Genomic DNA, 27,093 nt, shown 5'->3' on the forward strand with positions numbered 1-27,093 from the left:
CCCCTGCAGGAACTGTAACACCTGGCGGTGAGCCTAAAAGGCTCAAGCCTGGTGTTACAGTGCCCTCTGACAACGCAGGTGCTTACCTGCAAGCAGACTGGAACCGGAGTACCCCCTGTCTCCATAGGGGCCCACGTTATTTTGGCTTCTGTTTGACCTCCGCACCTACCCGGCCCTGTGTTGCTGGTGCTGGGAGTTTGGGGTTATATTGAACCCCCAACAGTGGGCAACCTATGCCCAGGTGATTGAACCCGTAAGTTTGTTACTTACCTCAAAAAGTGTACTTTACTTACCTCCCCCAGGAACTGTTGAACATTGCAGTGTCCACTTTTGAAATAGCTTTTTGCCATTGTAATGAAAACTGTGTGCATTGTTGATTCCATTCAAAATTCTAAGTATTACTATGCAAAGTGAATCTTGTGGTTCTAGAAATGAATTAACAAAAGAATATTTTGCTATATAAAAACCTATTGGCCTGGAGTTAAATCATTGAGTGTGTGTTTTCACTTATAGCTTGTGTGAGTACAACAAATGCTTAACACTACCCTCTGATAAGCCTACTGCTTGACCACACTACTCAAATAAAGCATGGTGCTATTATTGCCTCTGTCAAGCCTCTTGGGGAACCCCTGGGCTCTGTGCACACTATATCTCATTTATCTCATTTTGATATAGTATATACAGAGCTAGCTTCCTAAATTGGGCATGCCTACTGGCACCACCTGGACATCTCCGAGTGGTCTGGACACTGTCCCCTACTTTTTCAAGTTCTTCATGCCTGGAATCCACCTCTGGGTTTCACTGACCAGGTCCACGGGTCGTGACATCAGCTGGACAACCGAGGCTCCAATTGACTATGCAATGCTCTTGCACTGACCTGACTACAGTCAGCCTTTCATTATATAGGTAGATCCCACTGACAAGGGAGTTGGAGCTGTGTTAGTTCAACTGGGTGACAAAGGTAGAGAGCGTTCTGTAGCCTTTATTAGTAGGAGATTACTATCTAGAGAACATAAGATTGGGAAGGAGTGCTTTGCCACAGTGTGGGCCTTGTGCAAGTTCCACCCTTTCTAGTTTGCTACTAGGTTTGTAGTGCAATCGGATCATAAACCATGAAAGTGATTGATGGTCAGGAATGGAGAGAATCCCAAGTTGAGATGGTCTGTTTCTCTGCAAGGCTTATACTTTTTAGTGAAGTACAGTCAGATTAAGCCACAGAAATGCTGATCAACTTTCCCCCTGATTGTGTTGATCCAACGACCCAGCCTCTCCAGGTTAGGAGTTTGTTTGGGATAGTCTGATCTGGAAGGGGTGTATGTTGGAACAGAAAAGTCCTTCACATGGCGATGGACATGTACCCCTGCCCTGAGTGTCCCAGCTACAATGATATCTGGATCTCTGGTACTGATTGTTAAGTCATGGCAAACACTGATCATGGATTAAGCTTCTGTGCGCATGCCCTCTGGGAGATGGTCAGCGAGATCTTGCTGGCAGTTCTGGTGGAGTTTCAGGCCTCTTTGGCTTAGCCCATTTAGGACAGGCAGGATGCTGCAAGATATATCAATAGGGCGGGCCTAGAAAGTATTGACTGCTTGGGGTGTGCGGTGGGCACTGGTGCAGTACTATGCCACCATGAATGGATGCAATCCACTGGCTTTTCTGGCAGTTGTCTCTACTGCTTTATACAAAGCAGAGCTACAGCATGTTCCCTGGGTTTTGCACCCCCTGCCAACAGTTTCCGCAGCACATCCGACCCTTTTGAGGATACTCCAGAGGGCTGTATTATAGGCACCGCTAGGCCGTTCCACCGTCACAGCTGTCACCTTAGTCCTTTTGTGGCCAGGAATGTGGATTGGGCAGACATTGTGCAGGTCACCAGGAACCCTATTCCACTCAGCCCCTCCTCCTTGGTGCGTCAGCTTCCAATCAGCCACTTTGTTTTTTCTTAAGTAAATCACAGCCTTCATATATGACAGATGGGTTTTTAAGGTTGTCGAGCAGAGCTATGCCCTTTGATTCTTTTGCAACCCACTTCAACCTCCTCCCATAACCAGAGCAGCTTTCAGAGAATAACCTGTTGATCTTGGTGCAACAGGTGCAGGCGCTATTTGCCAAAAGGGCCACCAACATGGCGCTGACCACAAAAGTAGGGGTAGGTTGTTATGTCAGCTGTTTTCTTGTGCCAAAGAAGAACATAGGACTTTGTCCTATTTTAGATCTGCCCTCTGAATGGCTTCCTATGGAAGTATAAATGCAAAATGCTCTCTCTGGCCCAAGGACTGTCTGTCCCGAATTTGAGTGACTGAATATATGTCTTGGAACTGCAGGACGTACTTTCATGAACCTGTTCTGTAGTCTCACAGACATCACCAGCGTTCAAGGTTGGGCATAAGCTAAGCTTTTTTCAGTTTACCATGCTCCCCTTCCACCACCCATAGGTGTTCACGAAAATGATGGCCATGGCTACCACACATCTTATGTGGGCTTGTAAGCCAGTTTTCCTCTAACACAATGAATAGCAGTTTAAGGAGGGCTTACCAGTCATTTGTAGACCAACTGTAAATGGTGGAGAACATTCTGACATCTTTAGAGTTCTCAGTCAACGAGCTGAAGACACACTGGTCTCCTTCAAAGAGGCTTTGTTTTATAGGAATTATTCTGTACACTGTGCCATTCTAAGTCTTTTCCCAGGACGAGTCCAGGAAATTCGGGGTGTGATCCAGTTGTTTCAGCCTTGTCTCGGTGAGAGCAGCTCAAAGGCTGGTTGGCCTGTGGGCCAAATGTTAGTCCTCTTTGCCGAGCAAAATATGCAGGCTTTTTAGTGGCATCTAAAGTATGTGGTCCAAGAACCAATGAAACATCTTGGATGACATCCAGGTTTCAAAGGAGACTGCACAAGATCTGCAGAAGAGGCTGCTAGACTGCAGCATGACTCTCCAAATCTAGAGCTGATGGTGGTGATGGATGCCACCCTTCTGAGATGGGAAATCATCTGAAAAAGGTGGAAATGAGAGGGCTGTAGTCTCCTTTGGAAACCCGACTCCACATAAATCTGTTGCAGGTGCTGCAGGTGTTATATGCCTTTCTCATTAGTTGCTGCAGGTTCTCATGGATAACCACCACCAGCGCAATGAAACATTGCAACTTGGGAGTTGGCTGTTCCGTCATGGCATCACCCTGATGAAAGACTACCTGACAGGATCTTTCACGAAGATGGACGCGCTTAGCCATTGACGCCTGGTAGATTACAATCAGCAGTTACTCCCTGAGGTGGCTCAGGGCATCTAAAGGGAGTGGGAAGAGCCCTGGCAGAATCTTTTTGCCACCATCAAGAATGCAGTGTCAAAACATCTTGCTCTTGCTAGGAAGAGCATTAAGGTAAGAATGGAGCACAGAACTTGTGTATGCCTTTTTGCCACTGCGTCACTGTGACTGGGCCCATGTCATCCTAGTGGCTCTGCTTTGGACCAAGAGAGTGTAGTACATTGAACTTCTGGTCATGATCATATGTCCTCTTATTAGGCTACGATTCGGGAGGATCTTTTGTCGCTGCAGCAGGACAGGGTTTTGCACTCAAACCTGTGCAGTCCACACCTCCATGTTTCGAGATTGAGCTGTAGCAGTTGACTGTTTTCAACTTATCTCCTGAGGTTGTAGCTTTCATGTCTGTGCCCAGGCATTCCTCTACAAAATCTGTTTACGCAGAGTGCTGGGACATATATCTGGCCTGGTGTGGAGTCTGCAAGACAGACCCTTTACCAGCTTAACTGTTAAGGTTTTGTTGTTTGTTTTATCTTGGACCAAGCAAGGGCTTTAAGTGGGCACCCTGAAAGGAATCTGTCCCTTTTGGCCTTTTTGGATTTGCTGGTCCAACCGCCTTTGTTTAAATCACCTGCTGTGAGGTAGTTAATTAAGACAGACCCTTTACCAGCTAAACTGGCAAAGTTTTGATGTTTGTTTTATCTTAGACCCAGCAAGGTCTTTCAGTGGCCACCCTTAAAGTTATCTGTCCCTTTTGGCCTTTTTTCCATTTGCTGGTCCAACCGTCTTTAAGTCACCTGCTGTGAGGTGTTTAATTAAATGTTAGACTCACTTGTTCGCTCCAAAACTGCTTGTGATACCACAGTATGATTTTAATTTGGTACTGATGTTCTTTATGTGTACCCAGTTCGAGCCCACGCACAGCTGCTTGTTGCATTTTTCGACTGTTAAAGCCATCTTCTTCATTGCAATCGTGTCCCCTTATCACACGAATGAGTCCCAGGCTCTCCTGGTACAGCTCCCTATACAGCCTTCTTCCAAATGAGCTGCGGCTGAGCACCAAGCCAACCTTTTTGCCTAAGGTTGTCACATCATGTTGGGAAATCCATCACCCTCCCAACTTTCTATGTCTCTCTTCGCTGCTTGAAAGAGGAGGGGAGACTCCATCAACTGGATCCCAAAAGATCCTTGAGCTTTTACATTGATTGCAGCAACGACCAATGGGTGGATCATCAGCTTTTTGTGGGATTCTCTTATGTTAAGAAATCAAAGCCGGTGCTAAGAAGGACTCCGTTTAGATGGATAGCCTTCAGCATTAAAATCTTCTATGCTTTGGTTAGGAAGCGACCTCCAGAACGACTGTAGGCCCACTCTTCCAGGTCCAAGGCTGCTATCTCTGCGTTGGCATGGGCAGTGCCTATCTTGACATCTACCAGGCCACAAAGTGGGTGCCAGTGCATATGTTCAAGAAACATTACTGTTTTGACCACCAGTTCCACCAATAAGGGCATTTCACCCATGCAGTCCTGCAGGAGTTTTTGATAATAGCTCTCTGCACAGACACTCCACCTTGCAAGGCACTGCCTTGGTATATTTTCTAAAGATTACACCTTGCGGGTTGTATCTAATAGAAGAGCAGGTTATTTTGGTAACTCTCTCTCTGGTAGATTCTACAAATTTTTCAAAGCCCTCCCACCACTGGTTCAGTGCTGTTGTCTCTTTGCACCATCTACAAATGTTCTAATTTAGATGTCTGCCCATTGGTACCTCCAATTTTTTTGTGTTCCGTGTCGGAGGGGCAGAAAGAGTCAATCAGGAAACTCATGTCAGTGAAAGAGGTGGCACGTTTGTGTGGCTCTAATCCCTCACTGCTAGGGCAGAACAAGGTCATCTTGGAGCTGCTCAACACCACCTAACTTTGTGCAAGAGTACTGCTATGAAAACTTCAAGATCCAATCTAACACCTGGGGAATATTCTAAAGGTGAAGTATCTGCAGTGAGGTAGAGTACACCCAAAAAAGAGTGTTACTGAAGGAAAGTAATTTGTTCATCTATGGTGATATTGGATGAGGTAGGGTAAATGACTGTATGGAATACTACAGTGAGTTCCTGAAATATGAGAAGATAGTGGTCATTATCATCTGTGATATAGAAGGCAGTGACTACCACTTGGATGATGGATATCTCTCTGGTACACCATGGCCTGACTGATAATCTTGGAGGGTAGTGTGTTTGTACCCATTTGCTTGTGAAACTGTTTAGTGTTGATATTTCTAAATAAGTAATGTTCATAACTGTGTGCTGTCTGGTGCTTTCTCAGGTACATATTACCATACCAACAGGGCTCCCTTTCACATTCTTGGTCTTTAATATGGTTTCAGCAGTAGACGCAACACTTCTGTAGCACAGGTGCTAGTGTAGATTCTCCTTTTTCAGTAAAGAGTACCTCAAAGTAGTTTGCATTGTATGCAATACTTAGGAAATAAAAAAAACATTTGATCTGCAGGAAAACCAAACGAGCTTCACAAAGCCCAACTAGGCCAGGCAGTCTGTTTAAAGGCTCTGGGACCAGGTGGCCCCTGCCATCACCCTTGGGAATATGTTCTCCATTCATTGAACCCATATGACAAGTGTCTTGTGGGTGCTCTGAGCAACTGAGTGTCCAAAAGGGTTGTGTCCTACACTCTCCACAGTAATTATCCTCAAGGTATCTTTTTCCTCAGTCAGTAAGTAGCCTACCTACTTTGGAGAAGGAGGGGAGAGGATTCTCATTACAGACAGCACAGAGCCTGTGCCAAACTTCAAGAGCAGTGAGTGCTGCCACTCCAACTATTTGGTAGTAAGGGTCAAAGAGCGTGGGCTTAGATCATTTTGCATTTCCATGAGCTAAAAAAGATGTTAAATAGATGTTGCTTTGGCCATGGTTAGCAGTTCAAAACAACAGTAGGTTGAGCAGCATTAAATTACTCCAGTATTGGAACTTTCATAGATTCACATGCTTGATTCATTCCCCGTCGTCGAGATGGGAGTCCCGGTACAATTTTCACAAGTAATGTTAAAACATATTGAAGAGAAAAAGGCCCTAGGCCTCTTCAATTTCATAGTCTACCAGAGTCATTTTGTGAAATGCACCAAACCTGATCCTCCACCAATCAGGCGACAGCACCCTTCAGAACCTCCTGAGAAAAACTCTAGCACCTCAGATTTTCTACCGCACGTCGTGCTAGGGAGTCTCCTCAGAGCTCTGCTCTGTCTTCACACCTTTATTCAGCTCTTTTTCTCTCAGAGAAACTCATTTATTTGGATTTGTCAGCTATTTTTCAACTATGTCTGACAAGGAAAAGAAAAGTCTCTTTAGAGACTGCAAGACTTGTGGGAAGAAAAGACTTCATTCTGAAGACCCTCATCAAGACTGCATTTACTGCCTGTACCCAGATCATTCAGCCAAGGACTGTAAGATTTGCCGTACTTTTTCTTCTAAGACCTTAAAAGATAGAGAAGGAGATTATTAATATGGCTGCAGAAACTAAAGCATAGGAAGGATCCAGTTTCTGGTTCTGAGAGTGAGGAATCATCAACATCCAAGAGATCAACTAAAAGGGCAAGATCACGCTCTAGATCTCCCTCACAAATCTCAAGGAAAGCCCTCAAAAAGACTGCTTCAGGGTCTTATAAGGGTCGCAGCCCATCTTCTTCCCCAACTAAACTCTCAAGTAAAGAGGGGAAAAGACATTCTTCCAGTTCTGAGAGGCACACAAAATCTTCATCTGTTCCACCATCTGTGCCTTTCAAAAAGCCATCCTCAGTGACTGGAAAAAAGGCCTCGTCGACGGATTCCCCATCGACGGCACCGTTGGTGGGCGCATTGCCGACGACAACAGCTACTTCAGGATTTCCATCGGCAACGGCTCCATCGGCGACATCGTCGACGAGAACAAGTACACCCCCGTCGACGAGAACTGCAACGACATCAGCGTCGACGACCGTCTACACCTCGTCATCGGCAACGGCGCTGATGTCAGTGTCAGCCCTACCTTCGTCGACGGTAGACTCGTCGGCGAAGCTTTCTGCTATTAAAATAACGGTGCGTCCAGCGTCGACGGCACCGTCCATGACAAAGTCAATTTACACGTCGACGACGACACCGTTGACGAGGGAAAAACATCAAAAAAGAGGAGAAAAGTTAACTCCAACCCACACATCACCTAGTAAGGTATCCTCCCTGGTACCAGTACATCTTTTGGAGGGAGATGAAGATTCAGATGAAGATGGGCCTTTTGGAACAGCCCACAGCCCCTCTGAATTGAATGTAAAATACCAGGAAGAGGAGGAATATGAGGAAGCTTATGATCCCCAGGCTTACTCTGAGCATCAGCAGTATCAGCAGGGAGCGTATATTCCTTCCGACCTGCTTACTGGCCTTGTTAGTGGATTACAACAGAAGGTTTCCTCCACAAGGAGAACAGCCTCCTCCATCGCCCATTTCTGGTGTTTCTACTCCACATCAAAGACCAACGTCTTTGCATCTCACAGATGTGGCCACCCCGGACATGACAATTCCCCAAGACACTGACATCTCAGAAGGAGATCAGGAGGAAGGAGAGCTCATAGACACTCACTCAGAGTGGGACGAGTATATTATTCCTGCTCCATCTTCTCCTTCTCATTCGAAGGTGGAGTCCCCACCTGAAGACATTGGAGGTTTTCACAATCTCATAGAGAGGGCAGCCAAGCGTTTTGCTTTACCGCTACCTACGAACCAAACAGATTGTTTCCTATATGATTTTAAAGAGCCCTTTCAGAAGTCTGTGCGCTCTATCCCGATGGTGAACTACCTGTGGGAAGAAGGCCTTAAAGTCATGAGTAATCCGGCAACAGTCACAGCAGTTTTGCCACGTCTGGATAAGAAATACAAAGCTCCTGATGATGCACCAACATGCTTGACATCCTCCTCCAGATTCAGTAGTAGCTCAGGCGGCTCAAAGAAGATCAAAAAATCCTTCTGCTCCGATTTCCGCGCCCCCAGATAAGGAGGGTAGGCGGCTAGATAACATAGGGAAAAGATTTTCGTCTATGGCAAGCCTAGTGCTTAGAGCTGCCAACTCCTTGGCTATTTTGTCTCGATACGACAGACAGCTTTGGGCGGATATTGCACCTTTTATTAATCAACTGCCAGAAGACGTAAAATCAGAGGCAAATAAGACTGTACAAGAAGGTCAACGCACGTCTGCAGAGCTTATAGACTGTGCAATGGATATAGCAACCACTGCTTTCAGACAGCTTGCAGGTGCTGCTGTATTAAGAAGACAGGGCTGGCTCAAAGCCACCTCATTTTGCCCAGAAGTCCAGAATAAAATCCTAGACTTACCATTTGATGGCCAAGGGCTATTTGGGAAACATGTGGACGAAGCCCTACAGTCAATTAAAACGGACACGGCAAGGTCTTTAGGGACCCTGCAATATCGAAGATCGTCCTTTCGTCCTAGGGGGCGTGGCCAACCCTCTTACAGAGGGGGATATCAACAACAGAGATATTCTTCCTATCCATCATCTTCACAACAATATCGTCCATACTACTCCCAAAGGCAACCGACTCAACCAGCCTATAGTAGACTGGCAGGCCGTGGACGTTCAACCCGCCCCACCAAAGATTCCGCTCGTAGAACCTGATGTTTTCGAGGCGCCGGCTACGCTCAGTCCTCCTCCTGTCACCCTGGGCGGGAGACTTTCCTTATTTCTCAGTCAATGGCAAACCATTACGTCAGACAAGTGGGTCCTACAATTAGTGGAACGGGGCCATACTTTAGAATTTGTCCAGATACCTCCCTCCAACCCTCACCGCAGGACTCCTTCAAGATATCCTCAACAACTCAAAGAAGAAGTCAACAAGCTCCTTCTCAAGGGAGCTATAGAGAAAGTGCCTCGGGCTCAACGAGGAACAGGATTTTATTCCAGGTTCTTCATCATTCGAAAAAAGTGGAAGGATTGGAGGCCGATCCTCGATTTAAGGCAACTAAATGTATACCTAAAATAGCAATGGTTTCGAATGATCAGCCTGCAAGACGTCCTTCTGCGTCTCAATCAAAGAGATTTTATGTCATCACTAGACCTCAAAGACGCATACTTCCACATACCCATCCACCCTGCCCACAGAAAGTATTTGAGATTCACCGTAGCCGGGAGCCATTATCAATATCGCGTCCTTCCCTTCGGGCTCAAATCAGCCCCAAGAATATTTACCAAATGCCTAGCACCAGTGGCAGCCTTTCTCAGGAGAAGAAAGCACCAGGTCTTTCCATACTTAGATGACTGGTTAATAAAGGCAAAGACTTACGCAGGAGCACACAAGTCAACAAGAAAGTGCGTTTCCTTACTGACCAATCTCGGATTCACAATCAACTGGGAGAAGTCCAACCCTCTACCAGTACGCAGTATTACTTTTCTGGGAGCAAAACTGAACACAGAATCCGGCATGGCATGTCCCACGTTAGAGAGACAACAAAGATTACTAACCCTAGGGAGTTTCATACACAGAAGACGAAAGGTTACAGTCCGTCTCTTCAAATCACTATTGGGCATGATGTCTTCATGCATACCTCTGATCCCTCTGTGTCGGCTAAAGATGCGCCCCTTGCAGGAGCAGCTAAATCGTCAATGGCTCCAAGTATCAGGCACTTTCGAAGACCGGATACAAATAACTCCGATAATGATCAAAACTCTCAAGTGGTGGTCTCAAAAGCATCATCTGTCAATCGGTCTCTCGTTTCTTCAACAGCCAGCCCCATGGACCATAACAACAGATGCTTCACTGGAAGGCTGGGGCGCAGTATTACAGGACCTGAAAATAAGTGTCAAATGGCCAACCCATCTGGCATCCATGCATATCAATTGGCTAGAACTCAGGGCAGTGCACCTCGCTTTACAAGCGTTTCTCCCAAGAATCTCTGGATCGCGAGTGGTGATAAGAACGGACAACACCACTACGATGCACTATCTCAACAAACAAGGAGGTACAAGATCTCTCACCCTCTCCAGGGAAGCCCAAGCGATCTGGAACTGGGCCTCGCAGCAAGGCATCACACTATCGGCGGTACACTTGCCGAGAATAAACAACAAGGCAGCAGATGCACTCAGCAGGCAGAAATCGGACTGCCACGAGTGGGAACTAGACCAGACAGTACTGACCCAGATTTTTTCCCAGTGGGGAACACCAACAGTGGATCTGTTTGCGAACAAGGACAACGCCAAATGCCAGTTCTTCGCAAGTTGGCATCACCAAAAGGGATCTTGGGGGAATGCGTTTTCGATAGTCTGGTCAGACATCTTTGCTTACGCCTTTCCTCCCATTCCGTTGATCCCAAGGGTCCTCACGAAGATGAAAACAGAACCGTGCACTCTCATACTGATAGCCCCGTACTGGCCGCGCCAACATTGGTTCACAGAGCTCCTCATTCTGTCAGTCAAACCCCATATTCCACTGGAGCCGTTACCTCATTTACTAACAATGAACAACGGCCAAGTTCGGCACCCCGATCCGCAGTCAATGCGGTTATCAGCATGGCTCCTCACCACAGAGAATTTGCGCATTTGAACATCCCGCAGGATTGCAGAGATATTTTGTCAAAGGCCAGAGCGGATAGCACTAACAAGGCGTATCAGTGTAAATGGAAAAGATTTTGTGCCTGGTGTCATCAGCGTCAAATCGACCCTCTACTCTCACCACCAGAAGTAATATTGCCGTATCTCTTACAGTTAGCTCGATCTGGCCTAGCACACTCGTCCATTAAAGTTCATGTAGCAGCCATAGCTGCATACAGACGTTCAGATGACACACCCTCGCTCTTCTCTTCTCGGCTGATTAAGAGATTTCTAAAGGGGCTTTTCAGGGTTTACCCTCCTTACAGAACGCCACCTCCTTCGTGGAATTTGAATATTGTTTTGGCACAACTGATGAAGCATCCATTTGAACCGATCCACTGTGCTTCCCTCAAGTACTTGTCGTGGAAGGTTGCCTTATTGATAGCTCTTACATCAGCTAGGCGGGTCAGTGAGGTGCAAGCGCTGTCCATCCAAGAGCCATTCCTGCAGCTTAAACAAGATAGACTACTAATGCGCACTAACCCGCATTTTATTCTAAAGGTTCCGTCAGACTTTCACATGAACGAACCTTTGGTCTTCAAGTCTTTTTTCCCTCATCCATCTACTCCAGCGGAGAGGGCATTACACTCTTTAGACGTGAAAAGATGCGTTCAATTTTATTTGGACAGGACTAAGGGGGTTATTCTAACTTTGGAGGAGTGTTAATCCGTCCCAAAAGTGACGGTAAAGTGACGGATATACCACCAGCCGTATTACGAGTTCCATAGGATATAATGGACTCGTAATACGGCTGGTGGTAAATCCGTCACTTTTCCGTCACTTTTGGGACGGATTAACACCTCCTCCAAAGTTAGAATAACCCCCTAAATCTTTTTGGCGCTCTAATCAGCTATTTGTGGCGTACAGTGCTCCTAGGAAGGGGTACCCGCTATCCAAGCAGAGTATTTCTAGATGGATCGCCTCTGCTATTCGCATCTGCCATCAGGCAGCGGGCAAACCTTTGCAGTCATCTGTGCATGCTCACTCGACGAGAAAAGTCTCATCGTCAGCGGCACTGTTTGCCGGAGTGCCACTACAAGACATATGTAGGGCAGCAACATGGAAGAGCTGCCATACCTTCACTAAGCACTATTGCTTGGAGTCCCTCTCGCACGGAGAGGTAGCAGTGGGCCAGGCGGTTCTCAGGAATCTCTTCAGGTGAAGGTGAGCCATTTCTCCTACATCCCTCCATCCTAGAACAGGTATGCACATTGAAAAAAAAAAAAAAACAGAAATGCATCTAAAGATAAGAGAACGCTATCATAATCCCATAAATAAGCGGGTTTTCAGACATTGATCATGTTACAGTAGTGTCTTATGATGTTTTATTACTGTTTTGTTATTCAAATTTCATCATGTATCCCACAGGTATATCTCTATATATATTAGAGATAAGTAGATAGTTATATTTATATATATATATATATATATACATATATATATATATATATATATATATATATAAATATATATATTTATATATATATATATAGAGAGAGAGAGAGACATATGTCAGTACACTCTTATACTTCATCAATTTATGCATGATGATAAGAAGGGTTTGTGGTTTAAGATATTTTGTTTATTAAAGATGTTGTCATTTTACAATGTGCATAGTTATTGCTTTCTACTCTGATTCAAGCATGTGAATCTATGAAAGTTCCAATACTGGAGTAAGAAAATAAGTTACTTACCTGTAACTGTAGTTCTCCAGTATTGGAATCGTTCATAGATTCACATGCGACCCACCCGCCTCCCCGGAGAAGCTCACTTCACCTCTTTCTTTCTATTTATACATATATTCAACATAATATAAGCACTTGTGCTTGGAAAATCTGAGGTGCTAGAGCTTCTCTCAGGAGGTTCTGAAGGGTGCTGTCGCCTGATTGGTGGAGGATCAGGTTTGGTCCTTTTCACAAAATGACTCTGATAGACTATGAAATTGAAGAGGCCTAGGGCCTTTTTCTCTTCAATATGTTTTAACATTACTTGTGAAAATTGTACCGGGACTCCCATCTCGACGACGGGGAATGATTCAAGCATGTGAATCTATGAAAGATTCCAATACTGGAGAACTACAGTTACAGGTAAGTAACTTATTTTCTTACGTGCAATAGCCTAGATGCAGGGAACACTGCTTCAAAACAGACTTGCCAAATAAATTACCCCTTAAATATCCTATTGCTCTTTCTTAGATTGAACATTACTTACTTCCCTTTTTTTTACCAGAGCCAAGTCTGTATAGGTGAGAATCTGTAGGGATCTTCTGGTCCAAGATATACAGGGAAGCCTTGTAAGCCAACTCTTACATCAAGCAATGCACACTTCTTGTTTTATCTTAAAAGTGATGAGCACTGTGGGTATGAAGTCTTAAGTCAATTGTTTGTGGAAGCAGTCACTCTGATACTGTCTTTCTCCTCATATAAGAGCATCTACATAGAAGTGTGCATGTGATGAAAACAGGGAGAGCCAGAAGACCCTCAACCCTTGCTCTTTTTTGATCTGCCAGGCTATTGCTTGAAACTTTGTCAGTCATTCCTTGTTTGAGCCCAGAGAGGTATTTCTCCATCATCTGATGCTGTTGGCTGTATTCTTTGGCATCCAATGCAGTGCTTGCATTCAACTGCTTGAAGGACTAGTTCACAGTTATATCCCTCACTGTCAGCTCTTGCTGTCTCCCTCCTGTGTGCCTTGCTCTGTTCCTAGTTATGCTTGTCGCAGGGGTGTAGCTACCATTGATGCAGCTGGTGCAGTGACTGTAGGGCCCAGAGTGCCTGAGGGGCCTATTGGACCCTGGCAATGCTGTATTTTACTACAGCAGCAGCAGCCAAATGGGCCACTTTCCTTTCCTGTGTTAGGGCCCATGGCATCTTTGCTATGCTACTGCTTCTCACTTCCATCGCATGATCATAGCATATTAAAACAGACCTATTTGTGTTCTAAAGGTTTTGTAGAGTTACCATCTTCTACATTCACATGTTGCACATTATTCGGTCTGGTGGTGGTTGTAGCTTGTTTTTCAAAGTTTTCTTGAGGGTGTTGGCTACAGACTGAGTCATGACTCTTTTTTACCTTGACCTTAAGCCCTCAGTGCCCCAATATGTCACCACTTTTTTACCTTTTTTTTTTGCTGATTGAGTTACAAACAAATGTAAGAACTGTTATTGTCAATGGATATACAACATTTATTCTTGAAAAAAATAGGTTGAAGATGTACCTGATGTTGAAGTTCGGCACTGAGGTGGGATAGTGTCATTTTCCACCAGTTTGGAGAATGACTGTGGATGGGTTTGTGACCTTTGGGCCTCTTCCAGTCCATTTTCTGAATAGAGATGGAGAATACTGTGTACAGATTCTGTCCTAGCTGCCATGAGAAATTCTCAAGGTGCTTGGCATATGATCTTTAAACCAACATTTCTAAAGAATAAGAAAAACTTAGTGCATTGGGCAAAAATGGAAATGACCAAAAAACAGACCAGATAACAGATGTTTCCTGACTGAAAAAGCTAGAACCACGCATATTTGATATGGGTTTTTGGAGAATGAGTTGCAGGCTGCAGAAGAGGCCCGGGTCGACCTTGATGAAGAAGAGATTGACTCACAATATGTGGAAGTCATCAACCCACCTCCAGATAAACGTGTAGAAAAGGCCCTTAAAGAAAATATGTCCTCAGTGACGCAAGGTGATCCCCCTTAAGAGCCAAATACTGCAGTGCAAGACTACAGACAATCACTTGATGTAAATAAAACAATCACCCTATGGAGCAGTCAGTAAAACAGAAACATAAAGAACCCTCAAAACCACGCCACACCAGAAGAAGCAATGCTTGTTTTTATCATGATCAAAAAGGAAAGATCTAGCTCTGCTCCTAGAGATATTTTATTTTTAATGACTTCAAGCGCCTTACAGTTTTGATATCCTTGAAATCCTTTAAGTCTGATTGTCCTTGGCAGTTTATTGGTCTCAACTACTGAAATGTTGTCTTTTTGAGTCTTAGGTTCCACGGTTGGCTTTCAAATCAAATCTCACTTCGAAGTCTGATTGATATCTTGGCTTTCATGATGCCTTACAAGAACACAGAGAACCAAGTTCACTAGTATTGTAGAAACCTAGAGAAGACACAGACTGCAACAGACAATAGGAGGTATGTAGACCTGTAACCTCAAACACGTCAGAGGAGTTTTTTAGGGGAAGGAGTATTTCGAGAGGAGCAGGAAGTCATTCTTCCAAAGAAGAAATGGAATCTTAATTACAAGACATTGATGACCCACTGGCAAGATGCTGAAAGAAATTCACCTGTATTGTAGGTGTAATTATATCCATATAGAGCTTCTCTGCCAAATGGTCTACAAGTCTATGATAGTGTAATTAAATGGGCTGCAGAAAAATATAGGCCCTCATTCTGACCCTGGCGGTTTGAAACAGGCTGGCGGTGCTTCATGGGCAATTCTGACCGCCGGTTTACCCCTGGCCCAGGGAATCCTCGCCGCCATGGGGATTCCGACCCCCTTCCCGCCAGCCTGTTCCTGGCGGTTTACACCGCCAGGAAGAGGCTGGCGGGAACGGGTGTCGTGGGGCCCCTGGGGGCCCCTGCACTGACCATGCCGCTGGCATGGGCAGTGCAGGGGCCCCCTAACAGGGCCCCATAATGATTTTCAGTGTCTGCTTTGCGACTGCACCCGTCGCACCCCTGCAAATCCGCCGGCTCCATTCGGAGCCGGCTTCCTCTTTGCAGGGGCTTTCCCGCTGGGCCGGCGGGCCATCTTCTTGAGATCGCCCACCGGATCTTCTTGAGATCGCCCGCCGGCCCAGCGGGAAAGTTAGAATCACCGCCGCGGTCATTTGACCGCGGTGCGGTGTTTGGGCGGCCCCCATAGTGTCCAATTTAGAAAAGAGGACTTGCGTTCTCTTTAATAGAGACACTCAGCCCTTTACAAAGGAGAAACCAGTTTCTACCACTGCTATTAAGCATTACTCCACAAATTAAGAAGGTGTGGAAGGTTTTCTTAAAACCAGCTGAGTTCAAACCAGTAACACCCTTGTATGGAGAAAAGATGTAAACCGTCACCTAGAGATCCAATATATGTTTATTACCTACAGAAACAGAGTGGCACACACTCCTTGCCGTTGTCCGCCCTAGCGCAGAGAGTTTGAGTTTAGGCGGTTCACCATCGGATACACCTCTTGGTGTAGTAAACCTCCCAGGAGTTGACAACTTTGCCGACCTACTCAGCAGAATGCAGCAATCATTCTACGACTCCGCCCGCAAAAGGTACTTCTCCATTTCGTCTTTGGGGGTCCCTGAGATCGAACTCTTTACCACAACACAAAATTCCAAAATTTCACTTCCCAGTTTCCACACACCCCAGTCAATGCGCAGTGCTTTATAAATTAAATTTTCAGTGATCTTTGCCTATGCTTTTCCTCTTCTCACACTCCTTCCATAAGTGGTCAAGAAACTTTGACGACCTTCCCTCATGGTAGTGGCTCACATGTGGCCAGACAACCAAGGTTCTCAACCCTTATAGAGATGTCTGTAGTACCTCAGGAGAAGCTGCCCAACTGGCCTAACCTTCTCACAAGGGACCAAGACAAGATCAGACAATCAGACCCCAGACAGCTCAATCTAGCAATTCAGCTCCTGAGGTTCTAGAGTTTGGTTATCTCAATCACCCTCAAGAATTCCTGGACATTCTCAAAGAAGCACACAGGCGCACTGTGCGTGCCAGTTATGCTGCCTGATGGAAAATGTTTATCCATCACTGTATTCCTAGGCACCTGTACACTCCTTAACCTGCATTCCAGGATATTATATGTTACCTCCTTCATTTACATAAGTCAAATTTAGCTTATTCTACCTGTAGGAAAGGAGACACTATGGCACTTTGTGGGTAACATTCCTATAACTGACATTTGCAAGGCAGATGCATGGGCCACTCCTCACACATTAACTAAACACTACTGTTTGTGCCTCTTAGTTTGCCAGGAGACTAGAGTTGGTCAGATGGTTCTAAGAACTTTGTTTCAAGCATCTACATCATCCATTGGCTGACCACTGCTTTTGGTAACACTACTTTACAGTCTGTGTAGAGCATGTATCTGCAGCCACACATTCTACGAACGGAAAAAGTTAATTATCTTGTAAGCATCTGTTCATAGCCTATAGTGTAGATTCAGATTTGCCCACCAGCCTCCCTAAGAGCCAGTGGCAGCTGCTGCAGACTTTCTTTATACACTTCCATGCATGGTCCTCAAAATGTCCTATACAACCGATGCCCATACGCGTTGCCAACTAAGATTGGCGTCATCGTGCATCATAACTCAAAAGACTTCTTAGAACAAAAATAAGTTGCAAAAGTCCTAGCCGAGCACTAAATGGCAGAACCATGCAAAGCATGTCAATATAAAGCACTACATTCTACAAACAGATGCTTACAGTGTAAGTAATTGTGTCCTTCTTCCTCGGGATCTCCTAATAAAGATAACAAAAGGTAGAAACAGTGGGGAAAAATGTAGAGAGCAGCAACAACACAATAGTATGTAGCTAGTTTTCATTCTGTATTTAAGATATGTCTATCAACAGTGAGAAGAGATAGACAAGATATTGCAGCATCTACCTCAGGAACACTGAATGAGAGCAAATACATTTGTATAGGAAGGTAACACCATTTCCAACACCCAGGAGATTCAGCCAAGACTACGGGGGTCATTACAACCCTGGCGGTACAAGACCGCCAGGGCTGTTATGATGGAAGCACCGCCAACAGGCTGGTGGTGCTTCCCAGGTCATTACGACCGCGGCGGAAGCGCTGCGGTCGCACCGCCGGGGCTGGCGGTTTCCCACCGCCGGGGCTGGCGGTTTCCCACCACAATGGCCCTGGCGGTAGTAATCCGCCAGGGCAGCGCTGCTAGCAGCGCTGCCCAGGGGATTACGAGTCCCCCTACCGCCAGCCTTTTCCTGGCGATTTGAACCTCCAGGAAAAGGCTGGCGGTACGGGGAGTCGCAGGCCCCTGGGGGCCCCGTGCACCTTTTCACTGTCTGCCTACTGCACCCATTGCACGGCTGCAACACCGCCTGCTCCATTTGGAGCCGGCTCCTGTGTTGCGGCCGAGATCCCCGGTGGGCCGGTGGGCAGAAACTAGGTTTCCACCCGCCGGCTCAGCGGGGATCTCCAAATGGCCGCAGCGGGGGTGCGGCTACATTGGCAGCCGCCCGGCGGTCTGAGAAGCCGCCTGCCAAGGTCGTAATGAGGGCCTATGTCATGTTATCAGGTCTTATATAGCGCATGGCTACCCGAAGGCCTCCCAGCACTGAAACGGAAGACTTCAAAACACCAGCTGCAGATAAGGATCAAAAAAGCCAGGTCTTAAGCAGGCGACAAAAAGAGAGTTTGTGGCTAGTTTGTCGTAAGCTCATGGCAGTGAGTTCCACAACTTAGCGCCAAGGAAGGCCATTGATCTTCCACCCCATTTAGCCTTCTTTGTTAAGGGGATTACGGCAAGGGCCGTCGAGGAAGACCTGAGATGCCTAACAGGAATATGTAAGGAAGCAAGGGTTCGTAGAAGCGGGGGACCTTTGCTGTGAAGGGCTCTGTGAATACAACAAAGTGGTTTAAATTTTATTCGCTGCTCAACTGGGAGCCAGTGCAAAGTAGATAGAGCCGGTTTGGCCGATTCATGTCTAGGTTTGTTAAAAAGAAGGCGGGCAGCAGTGTTTTGCACCACTTGTAGTTTCTTTTTAACATATTTTGGGGCACTGCTGTACAGGGCATTCCCATAATCCAGGCGGGAGATAATGAGTGCCTGGATTATGAGTCTCTTTGCGATAAATTGAAGTATTTTAAATGCCTTTCTGAGGAGTCTTAGCGTGCCAAAGCAGGTGGAAGAGATTTTCTTAGCTTGATGATCCATAGTTAACTATGGGTCAAGCCATACTTCTAAACTTTTGATGTATTACATAGGAGGGGGCAGATCTCCTAGGGAATGATGTAGAGGGGAAATAGTGTTAGGCCGAGCAAGGTGTCCTAGGATCATGACCTCTGTTTTATCTCCATTTAACTTGAGTTTACATTCAGACATCCATTCAGATACTGCCCTTAAGCAGGGAGCAAGTGCCGTCTCCAATGAGTATCGCCCAGTCGTCAGGGAGACTACCAGTTGTGTGTCATCCGCATATGAAACCATATGGCTCCACTATTTTTGCCAGAGGAGACATGTAGATGTTAAATAAAGTGTAGGACTAAGTGAAGAGCCTTGTGGTACTCCCCAGCTGCTATTAAAGCACCTGGAGAGAAACAAAAGATCTAGTACCTGAAATGATCTTGCCTCTAAATAAGAGGAGAGCCAATTGAGGACCTTACCCGTAATTCCAATCTCCTTCATTCTTTGACAAAGGACATTATGATCCACAGTGTCAAATGCGGCACTGAGATCCAGAAGCCTGATCGCTGAGACCAGCCCCTGATCATGGCGTTTTCTAACCTCTTCTGTAATGCCACTCACTGCTGATTCAGTGCTATGTAGCGGTCTGAAGCCCATCTGGGAGGGATGGAGGATATTATTTTCCTCAAGAAAATTTGAGAGACATGAGATAACATGTTTTTCCAGTATCATGGAGAGGGTGGGCAACATGGAGATGGGCCTGTAATTATTGAGAACTGACGCATCTAAGTGAGATTTCTTAAGCAAAGGTTTCACTATAGCGTGTTTCCACTGATAAGGAATGCTACTGCTGGACAATGACAGATTCAACATATCAGTCAAAATAAGGGCTTTGATGGATGAAGCCAGCGCTAGAATCTTAGCCGGTGCTGGGTCCAATGGTGAGCCAGATTTAAGAGTTTCCAATAGAGTTGCCACCAGTTCTAGGGAGAGCGGTGGAAATTGCGAAAGCACAACTGTGTGGTTGGTAGATTCTTCTCTAAGGACTTGGGTAATGGGGGTCCCTGTCGGGAAGGTCGTATATATGTCTAGGATTTTTTGCTGAAAAAATAAACCCAGATTGTTACTGTATTTATAGGATGCTTCCACAGAATAAGTGTAAGAGTGTATGTGAGTGGTTTGTCTTAGAAGATGAAAAATCTCTTTAGGAGAGTTAGAGCTCTGTTCTATTTTAGTAGAATAAAAGGTACTTTGTGTTGATTTTATTTCCGCACGAAACAGCCTAATAGATTTCCTATGTTCATCTTTCAAGGAGATGATATATATTTTCCTCCATCTTCTTTCCAGGCGCCTGCAATCCCTCTTTAATAAACGTAGGTGAGGGGAGAACCAGGGAGCACCTTTTTTCAAATGGCCTCTTGCCTTCACCGTGTATGGGAGGAAGATATCTAAGCTTTTGGTGATCCAGTTGTTAAATAACTCCAGGGAACAGATCATATTTCCCCTTAAGGCCGGGATTCAGGGTCTCTAGAGTACATATCCAGTCTCTGGCTTTGAGCAGGTGCCAGTGCCTATATGGTTGTGCTGAAATTTGGGAAGGTTTAGTTGCAACCGGGGTGGCCAAGTTAAGAGCGATTAAAAAAATGATCCAACCAAGCCAAAGGCGTGGTGAGCAAGGCCGTTAGACCAGTAGTATTACAAAAATCTAGGTCAATAGTATGACCTTTATTATGTGTATGCCCTTTGACCAATTGTGTTAGGTCTAGAGCGGCCATATCAGCTAGGAAGCTTTTAGCAACAGCATTGTCTTGGATTTCAGCGTGGATATTGAAGTCACCAAGAATAGTGAAGTTTGACTTACTACAGATTAATTCAGCGATTTGCTCAGGGACTTTTTGGAGAAAGTGTTTCACTGCGCCCGGGGGCGATATACTAAGACCCCTGAAAAGCTCTACTGAGGATTTAGAAGAATGGTAACAGACATACTCTCACAGTCAGGCAACTGGAGGGGGTGAGAGGTGACCTTCACTGAGTCCTTAAAAATAAAAGATATTCCACCTCCTTTAGCAGAGTCTCTGTCTAACCTAATTATTGAGTAATCTTTGGGGAGAATTAAGGCTACGTTAGGAGCCGATCACTCATGAAGTTTGTGTAAGAAAGAGAGCTGTTGGTTTCCGCTCACTCAAAAGAAGATTAATGTCCAAATTATGGGCGGCCAATCAACAGCAGTTGGCCAGGAGGAAAGCGCTTAGAGGAGATATCTGAGGCCCATGGTCAGTCAGTGATTTGGTCTGAGGACACCACTGACAGGAGAGGCACAAGTTGCAATAGCTTCAGAAAGATTGAAACAGGCCCGGCAGCTCTCTTTGGGGTCCTGTCTAAGTGACTGGAGAAAGTCTGCACTATAGTATAACCTTTGCCCAATGAAATGGGCAGGGGTACTGGCCCCTGGGCCCGGACGGGTGCAGACGGGCCTGCCGTAGGCGCAGCCGCTGCGCATCCACAGCATTATCAGCCTTAAATAGGCTAGCACTTGAGGAGAGTCCGACGGCTAGACCGCTGACCTCCTAAGATGGCGTTGAAAAGTGTCACATATAACAGAAGGAAAGATGTCCGCCAATCGAGTAGGCTGAAGCAGGCCAGCAGCCCTGATTGATTGGGAACCACAAGAACCACTGGTAATCAGGTGTTATGTTCGAATGCTGGGGAGGAGGGGAGGGAACAAATATCAGTGAGACAATTTTGCTGCCTAGGGCCTCTGGACACAGATCCTAGGTAGCAAGAGCACAATGATACAGTACATATGCATTGAGACAGAGCTCAGTATTAAAAACAGAATTCACTATTAAAGCTTAGAAATGTATTGGAACTCTATTAAAAACAGAGTTCACTATTAAAACCTAAAATGATATTGTTTAAAAGGATTATCACCTGCAGTAGAAGTTTACAGTATTCCGCTGCACGACCGCAGCATTACCGGCCTTAAATGGGCTAGCACTTGAGGAGTCTGACGGCTAGACCGCCGACCTCCCAACATGTCGTCGAAAAGTGGCACAGATAACAGAATGAAAGATGGCCGTCAACCGAGTAGGCTAAAGCCGTCCAGCAGCCCCGATTGACCGGGATCCACAAGAACCACTGGTAATCAGGTGTTATGGTCGAATGATGGGGAGGACGGGAGGGAACAAATATCAGTTGCCACTTAAACATTCTGGTATTGTTATACACAGATACTCTGAGCTCAAAATCTCAAGTTTTAAACCTAAAGCTCAATCTAATATTATTGAAATGCCTTTACCAAGACATCAATTATTTGGACCAGGGGTTGAGGAAATCCTAAAAATAGCCAAATAGACAGCCTTTCAAATTGCAGGACGTAGCAACAAAACATCTCACAGAGGTAGACTTGTCATAGAAAAAGCATTGGAAAGGCAAATAACACAAGAACCTTTTCAACTCCAAGCAAATGACTGTCATCCCACCCCATAACACACAAAAGCTGTAGGAAGCAGGATAAAATACAACATTGTAAAATGACAGCCCATAACCACTGAAAAATGGAAAATAAGCATTATAAAATACAGTAAATATATAGAAATCATAAAGACTCCTTCGAATATAAAACTGAAGAAACAAAACTAGAAGAATGATCACATAAAGTAAAGGAATTACTTTCACACAATGCAATAGAGTTACCTACACAAGAGGAAAAAAATGGTATACTCAGTATACTTCCTCATCTCAAATAGGACTTGGGGCCTGATTTTTATCTTGGTGGACGGGGTTACTCTGTCACAAATGTGACGGATGTCTTGTCTGCTGATTCTATTATATCCTATGACGATTGTAATACGATAGAAGGAATAACCGTCACATTTCTGACAGAGTAACCCGTTTGCCAAGATCAAAATCAGTGCCCTTAATCTTAAGACCAATATTATGGGGGTTATTACAACTTTGGAGGAGGTGTTAATCCGTCCCAAAAGTGACGGTAAAGTGACGGATATACCACCAGCCGTATTAAGAGTCCATTATATCCTATGGAACTCGTAATACGGCTGGTGGTATATCCGTCACTTTACCGTCACTTTTGGGACAGATTAACACCTCCTCCAAAGTTGTAATAGCCCCCTATATCTAATATTTTTTTTAAAGATTTTTAATACTCCAAAATTTTAAACGACAATGTTACAAGAAGTCCTACCTATTGGCCTCAAAGACGCGTATTTCTACATACCAGTGCATCTGACTCAGTGGAAGTACAATACACCAGATTTATAATGTTGGGAGTTCATTATCAATTCAAAGTACTACATTTTAAATAATTTTGCCACAAAATGTATTTACAGAATTGCTAGTAGTAGAAGTGGAAGCTTAACAAAAGTGTAAATGCATTCATGTGCACCTTTACCTAGGCGATTGGGCAGTGAAGGGAAGCAGATTCAAACAACGTGAAGGCAGTATTCAAAAGATGATAAATTTGATGCATCATCAGGGTTTCATGGTGAAATTAAAGAAGACATTGCCTCTCTCAGACAAAATGAAAATATTTTTGTGGGCAGATGTAAGTCTGAAAATAGAGTTCGCAAAACTAACACGATAAGGACAGCATTTCAAAATCAAATTCTTCTTTCTCATACGTCAGTTTGTGAACACAGTAATTAAATTGTTGTGATTGATGGCTTCCTGCATCCATCTCATCTTGAATGCCCATCTGTAAATGAGGACCCTGCAACCATATTCAGTCTATGCTCTCAAGTGAAAGGTGTTTGCCATCTAGTTACTGTTACAGATAGAATGACAAGGAGCTACAATGTTACGCTCTGAACACTATGTCAAAGGTAAGACGTTTAAAGCAACCAGTGCCCACAATTATGATCACATTAGATATATCACATAAAGGTTTGGGAGCATATCTCAACAATTCCAGAGTCAGGGGACAGTAGTCTACAGAAGACAGAGTAAAATATTTAAACATATCTCGAGTTAATGTCAATATTTCTAGAACCAAAAGCCTTTTAGATTCCGATTCAAAATCACATTGTACATATAAGGGTGGTTAGCATAGGGCCCGTCTTACAATGGCGACAGACGCGACTGACCGAACACCCCTTGAATTAGTTGCTCTAACTATCCAACGGATTATTTGTTGTCAATAATTATTCAGCTCATTACTACAAGTACAAATGTATCTTTATCATGCCTTGAGAAAGCCCTGGTGAATGCACCCTATAGGGCGAAACACGTGTTGGCTGAGTATCTACTCTGTTCTACGATTCATTCATATGCTGTATAATATGGAGTCATTCACTTCTACCTAATAAATCCTAAACTGGATCACTCATCCTGAAGTATCTTTCTAATTTCTTAAGGAATTTTATTGAATAATTGGCAATTGGATGCCTCTAAATTACTGTTACTAAAGTGGGAACCTACCATATATCAGTAAGTTTATTTTACGAATGGGGGATTAGGGTCCATTTCCTCCGGTTTAAGTTCCCACATTTGCCGAACGAACTGGCATTTTGTACGGGAAGTACTCTAATTGGTCCCTTCCTTCGTTTCACCAATCATTTCCCTTATGGTTCCACATCTGGCGGGCTCTCTCAACGTCAGAGCAGACAAACTCAGCCATCGATGCATAGTCGATCACGAATGGCGTATCCATGCAGTGGTGGCGCAAGGTCTCTTTCAGCAGTGGGGAGAGCCTTGGTTAGATCTGTTCACCACTGCCGAGAACACGCAATGTCAGCTGTTTTGCATGTTGGAGTTTCCAAGGCGGCACTCGCTCGGCAGCGCTTTTTTATCACAAGTGAAACTCACGCCTCCTGTACACCTTCCTACCAATACCACTTCTGCCCAGAGTTCTGAAGAAGATCAGGCAAGACCGGGCCCAAGTAATCTTGGTGGCTCCGGACTGGGCACAAAGAGTCTGTTATCCTGAGCTATTGAGCATGGCCATCAATCCTCCCATCAGACTGCCCCTTCAGGAGCATCTTCTGTCACAGCAGCAGGGGACGATTATTCACCCGAACCTGTTCATTCTCCGCCTCCTTGCATGGAGACGTAGCAGCAACAGTTGATGGCTTTTGACCTTCCACCCGAAGTTTGTAATGTCATCTTGGCAGCCAGGCGTCCCTCCACCAAAACGGTATATGCCTGTCGTTGAAAAAATTTGTGGCATAGTGTATCAACAAATCTGTTGATCCCCTCTCTGCACCGCTCTCAGAGGTTCTCCTCTTTATTCTCTCTTTTGCCTAGCAAGGTTCTGCTCTGGGCACCCTCAAGGAATATTTGTCTGCCATCACTGCCTTCTTAAGGCTACTAGACCAACCTTCTCTTTGGAAAAATCTCCCATTGTTGGGAGGTTTCTTAAAGGCCTCACTAATATGTATCCTCCCGTCCCATTCATCATGCCCCAGTGGGATTTGAACTTGGTCCTCACATACCTCATGTGCGCCCCTTTCGAGCCGCTCCACAACTGTTTTCGACAGCTCTTGACCCTTAAAACAGCTTTTTTGATTGCCATCACCTCTGCTCGCAGAGTGAGTGAGCTTGAGGCTCTTTCTTCAAAGCCACCATTCCTAGCAGTGCATCCTGGCAAAGTGGTGCTCGTGCCAGGGCTTCCTTTCTTCCCAAAGTGGCAACAACCTTTCACATAGGCCAATCTATCACCTTGCCTACTTTTTATGCACCCCGACATCCCTGTCATGAGGAGTAGAGACTACAACGTCTGGATCCAAAAAGAGCATTGGCGTTCTACCTAGATCATACTGAACATTTCCAGGTGGACAATCACCTCTTTCTGGGTTATGTGGGTGCGAAGAAAGGGAAGGCGATGCAGAAGAGGACCATCTCGCGATGGGTAGTCCTCTGCATCAAGATGTGCTACGCTTTGGTGAAAAAGCAAGCCAGAGCAATTGCTGCTACCACAGCGTTAGCATGCAGGGTTCCAGTCCTGGATATCTGTCAGGCCGCTACGTGGGAGTCCTTACATACATTCATCAAACATAACTGCCTGGACAGTCAAGTCCGCAGAGATGGCTATTTTGGCCGTTCAGTCCTGCAGGACTTTTTAATGTGATCTTAGTTCGCAACCCAACACCGGGGATGGTATTGCTTGGGTATCTATTCTAAGGTAAGGAATCTTCAACTAAGAGGTCTCTATCAGATGTACAAGTTACTTACCCGCACTGAGAACTGATTTCTAGGGACAGGTACTTCCCTGTAAGGGCCCTAGTTTTGGCGCACCATTCTCAGTGTTCTTCATGGCTCAGCGATACTGGTGTGGAAAGTCGTGAAAAGAAACTGACGTCAGCGCACCAGAATGGTGCCTATGTATGACTGTGATGTCATCACAGCGACCACAATTCCAACGACGCCCGCGGAGTCGACCGACGCCACCTAAAGACGTGCAAAGGTACTGCTCGAAGAAAAATCTCTGGATCCAGTCTGACGCCAGAGATAATTCTAAAATAAGGAATCTGCAACTAGAATATGTCCCTACCAGATATACTGTTACTGAAGGTAAGTAACTTGTACAACAATAGTTCTACAGATTTGTGCTCTTCTACATTCCCATGTGACCCTATCACCTCCCTTGAAGAGGAGTTGGTTCAAAAAAATAAAAATGTATTTGAACAATTTAGACTTAAGGCAACATCATGATGAGTTGTCATGAATCTGCCTTATGTAAAAAAATAAATACATTTTATGCCCCATCCATAAAATGCACAGCAGAAGAGCATTAACCTGTGAAACTATTTTTAAAATTAAGTAACCAATTTCCTATTTCAGGCAATCTATGCAATGTCAGAGGTTTTTCTTTCCACTCCTGCTGTTTGAATTCCCCTACCCTCTTTTAATCTGCACTCTCTCCTTTCTCTGTTTAGGAGTCAGCGCCCAGGTGACGCTTAAACCCTTCATAACGTGTTCATTGTTTGTTTGTTGATTCATTGATTCGTACATCATTGTGAATTCCCTAGAATGTGTCATTTACCCCTATATCTTTTTTATTCCTGTCACATAAGTAATCATCTCTCTAAGCCTGTTGTAATATCATATGTCAGTTCTATTTGTGATTGTTACTTTTCTCCTGGTTTAGAATGTCCTCGGTATTATTAATTGGGCTTTTCTTGGAGTGGATGAAGCACATCGTCTGAAAAATGATGACTCGCTGTTGTACAAAACGTTAATCGAGTTTAAGTCTAATCACAGACTGCTGATTACGGGTACCCCCCTTCAGAATTCCTTGAAAGAACTCTGGTCACTGTTGCATTTTCTAATGCCAGAAAAGTAAGCACAATTACTTT

The 27,093-nt window shown here is 45.0% G+C and overlaps 1 protein-coding gene across 2 annotated transcripts in view; it reads left to right on the top strand.

Annotated features, from left to right (window-relative positions):
• The window catches only part of CHD2 (chromodomain helicase DNA binding protein 2), a 1,519,436-nt gene that overhangs the window by 648,780 nt on the left and 843,563 nt on the right, over positions 1–27,093 (top strand). For both annotated transcript variants that reach the window (XM_069222751.1, XM_069222752.1), the window contains one exon: positions 26,886–27,076. In XM_069222751.1, coding sequence (XP_069078852.1) covers positions 26,886–27,076 — 191 coding nt within the window. The remainder of the gene's footprint in view (positions 1–26,885; positions 27,077–27,093) is intronic.

Source organism: Pleurodeles waltl, chromosome 3_1 (assembly GCF_031143425.1).
Source record: "Pleurodeles waltl isolate 20211129_DDA chromosome 3_1, aPleWal1.hap1.20221129, whole genome shotgun sequence".
Taxonomy (NCBI): Eukaryota; Metazoa; Chordata; class Amphibia; order Caudata; family Salamandridae; genus Pleurodeles; species Pleurodeles waltl.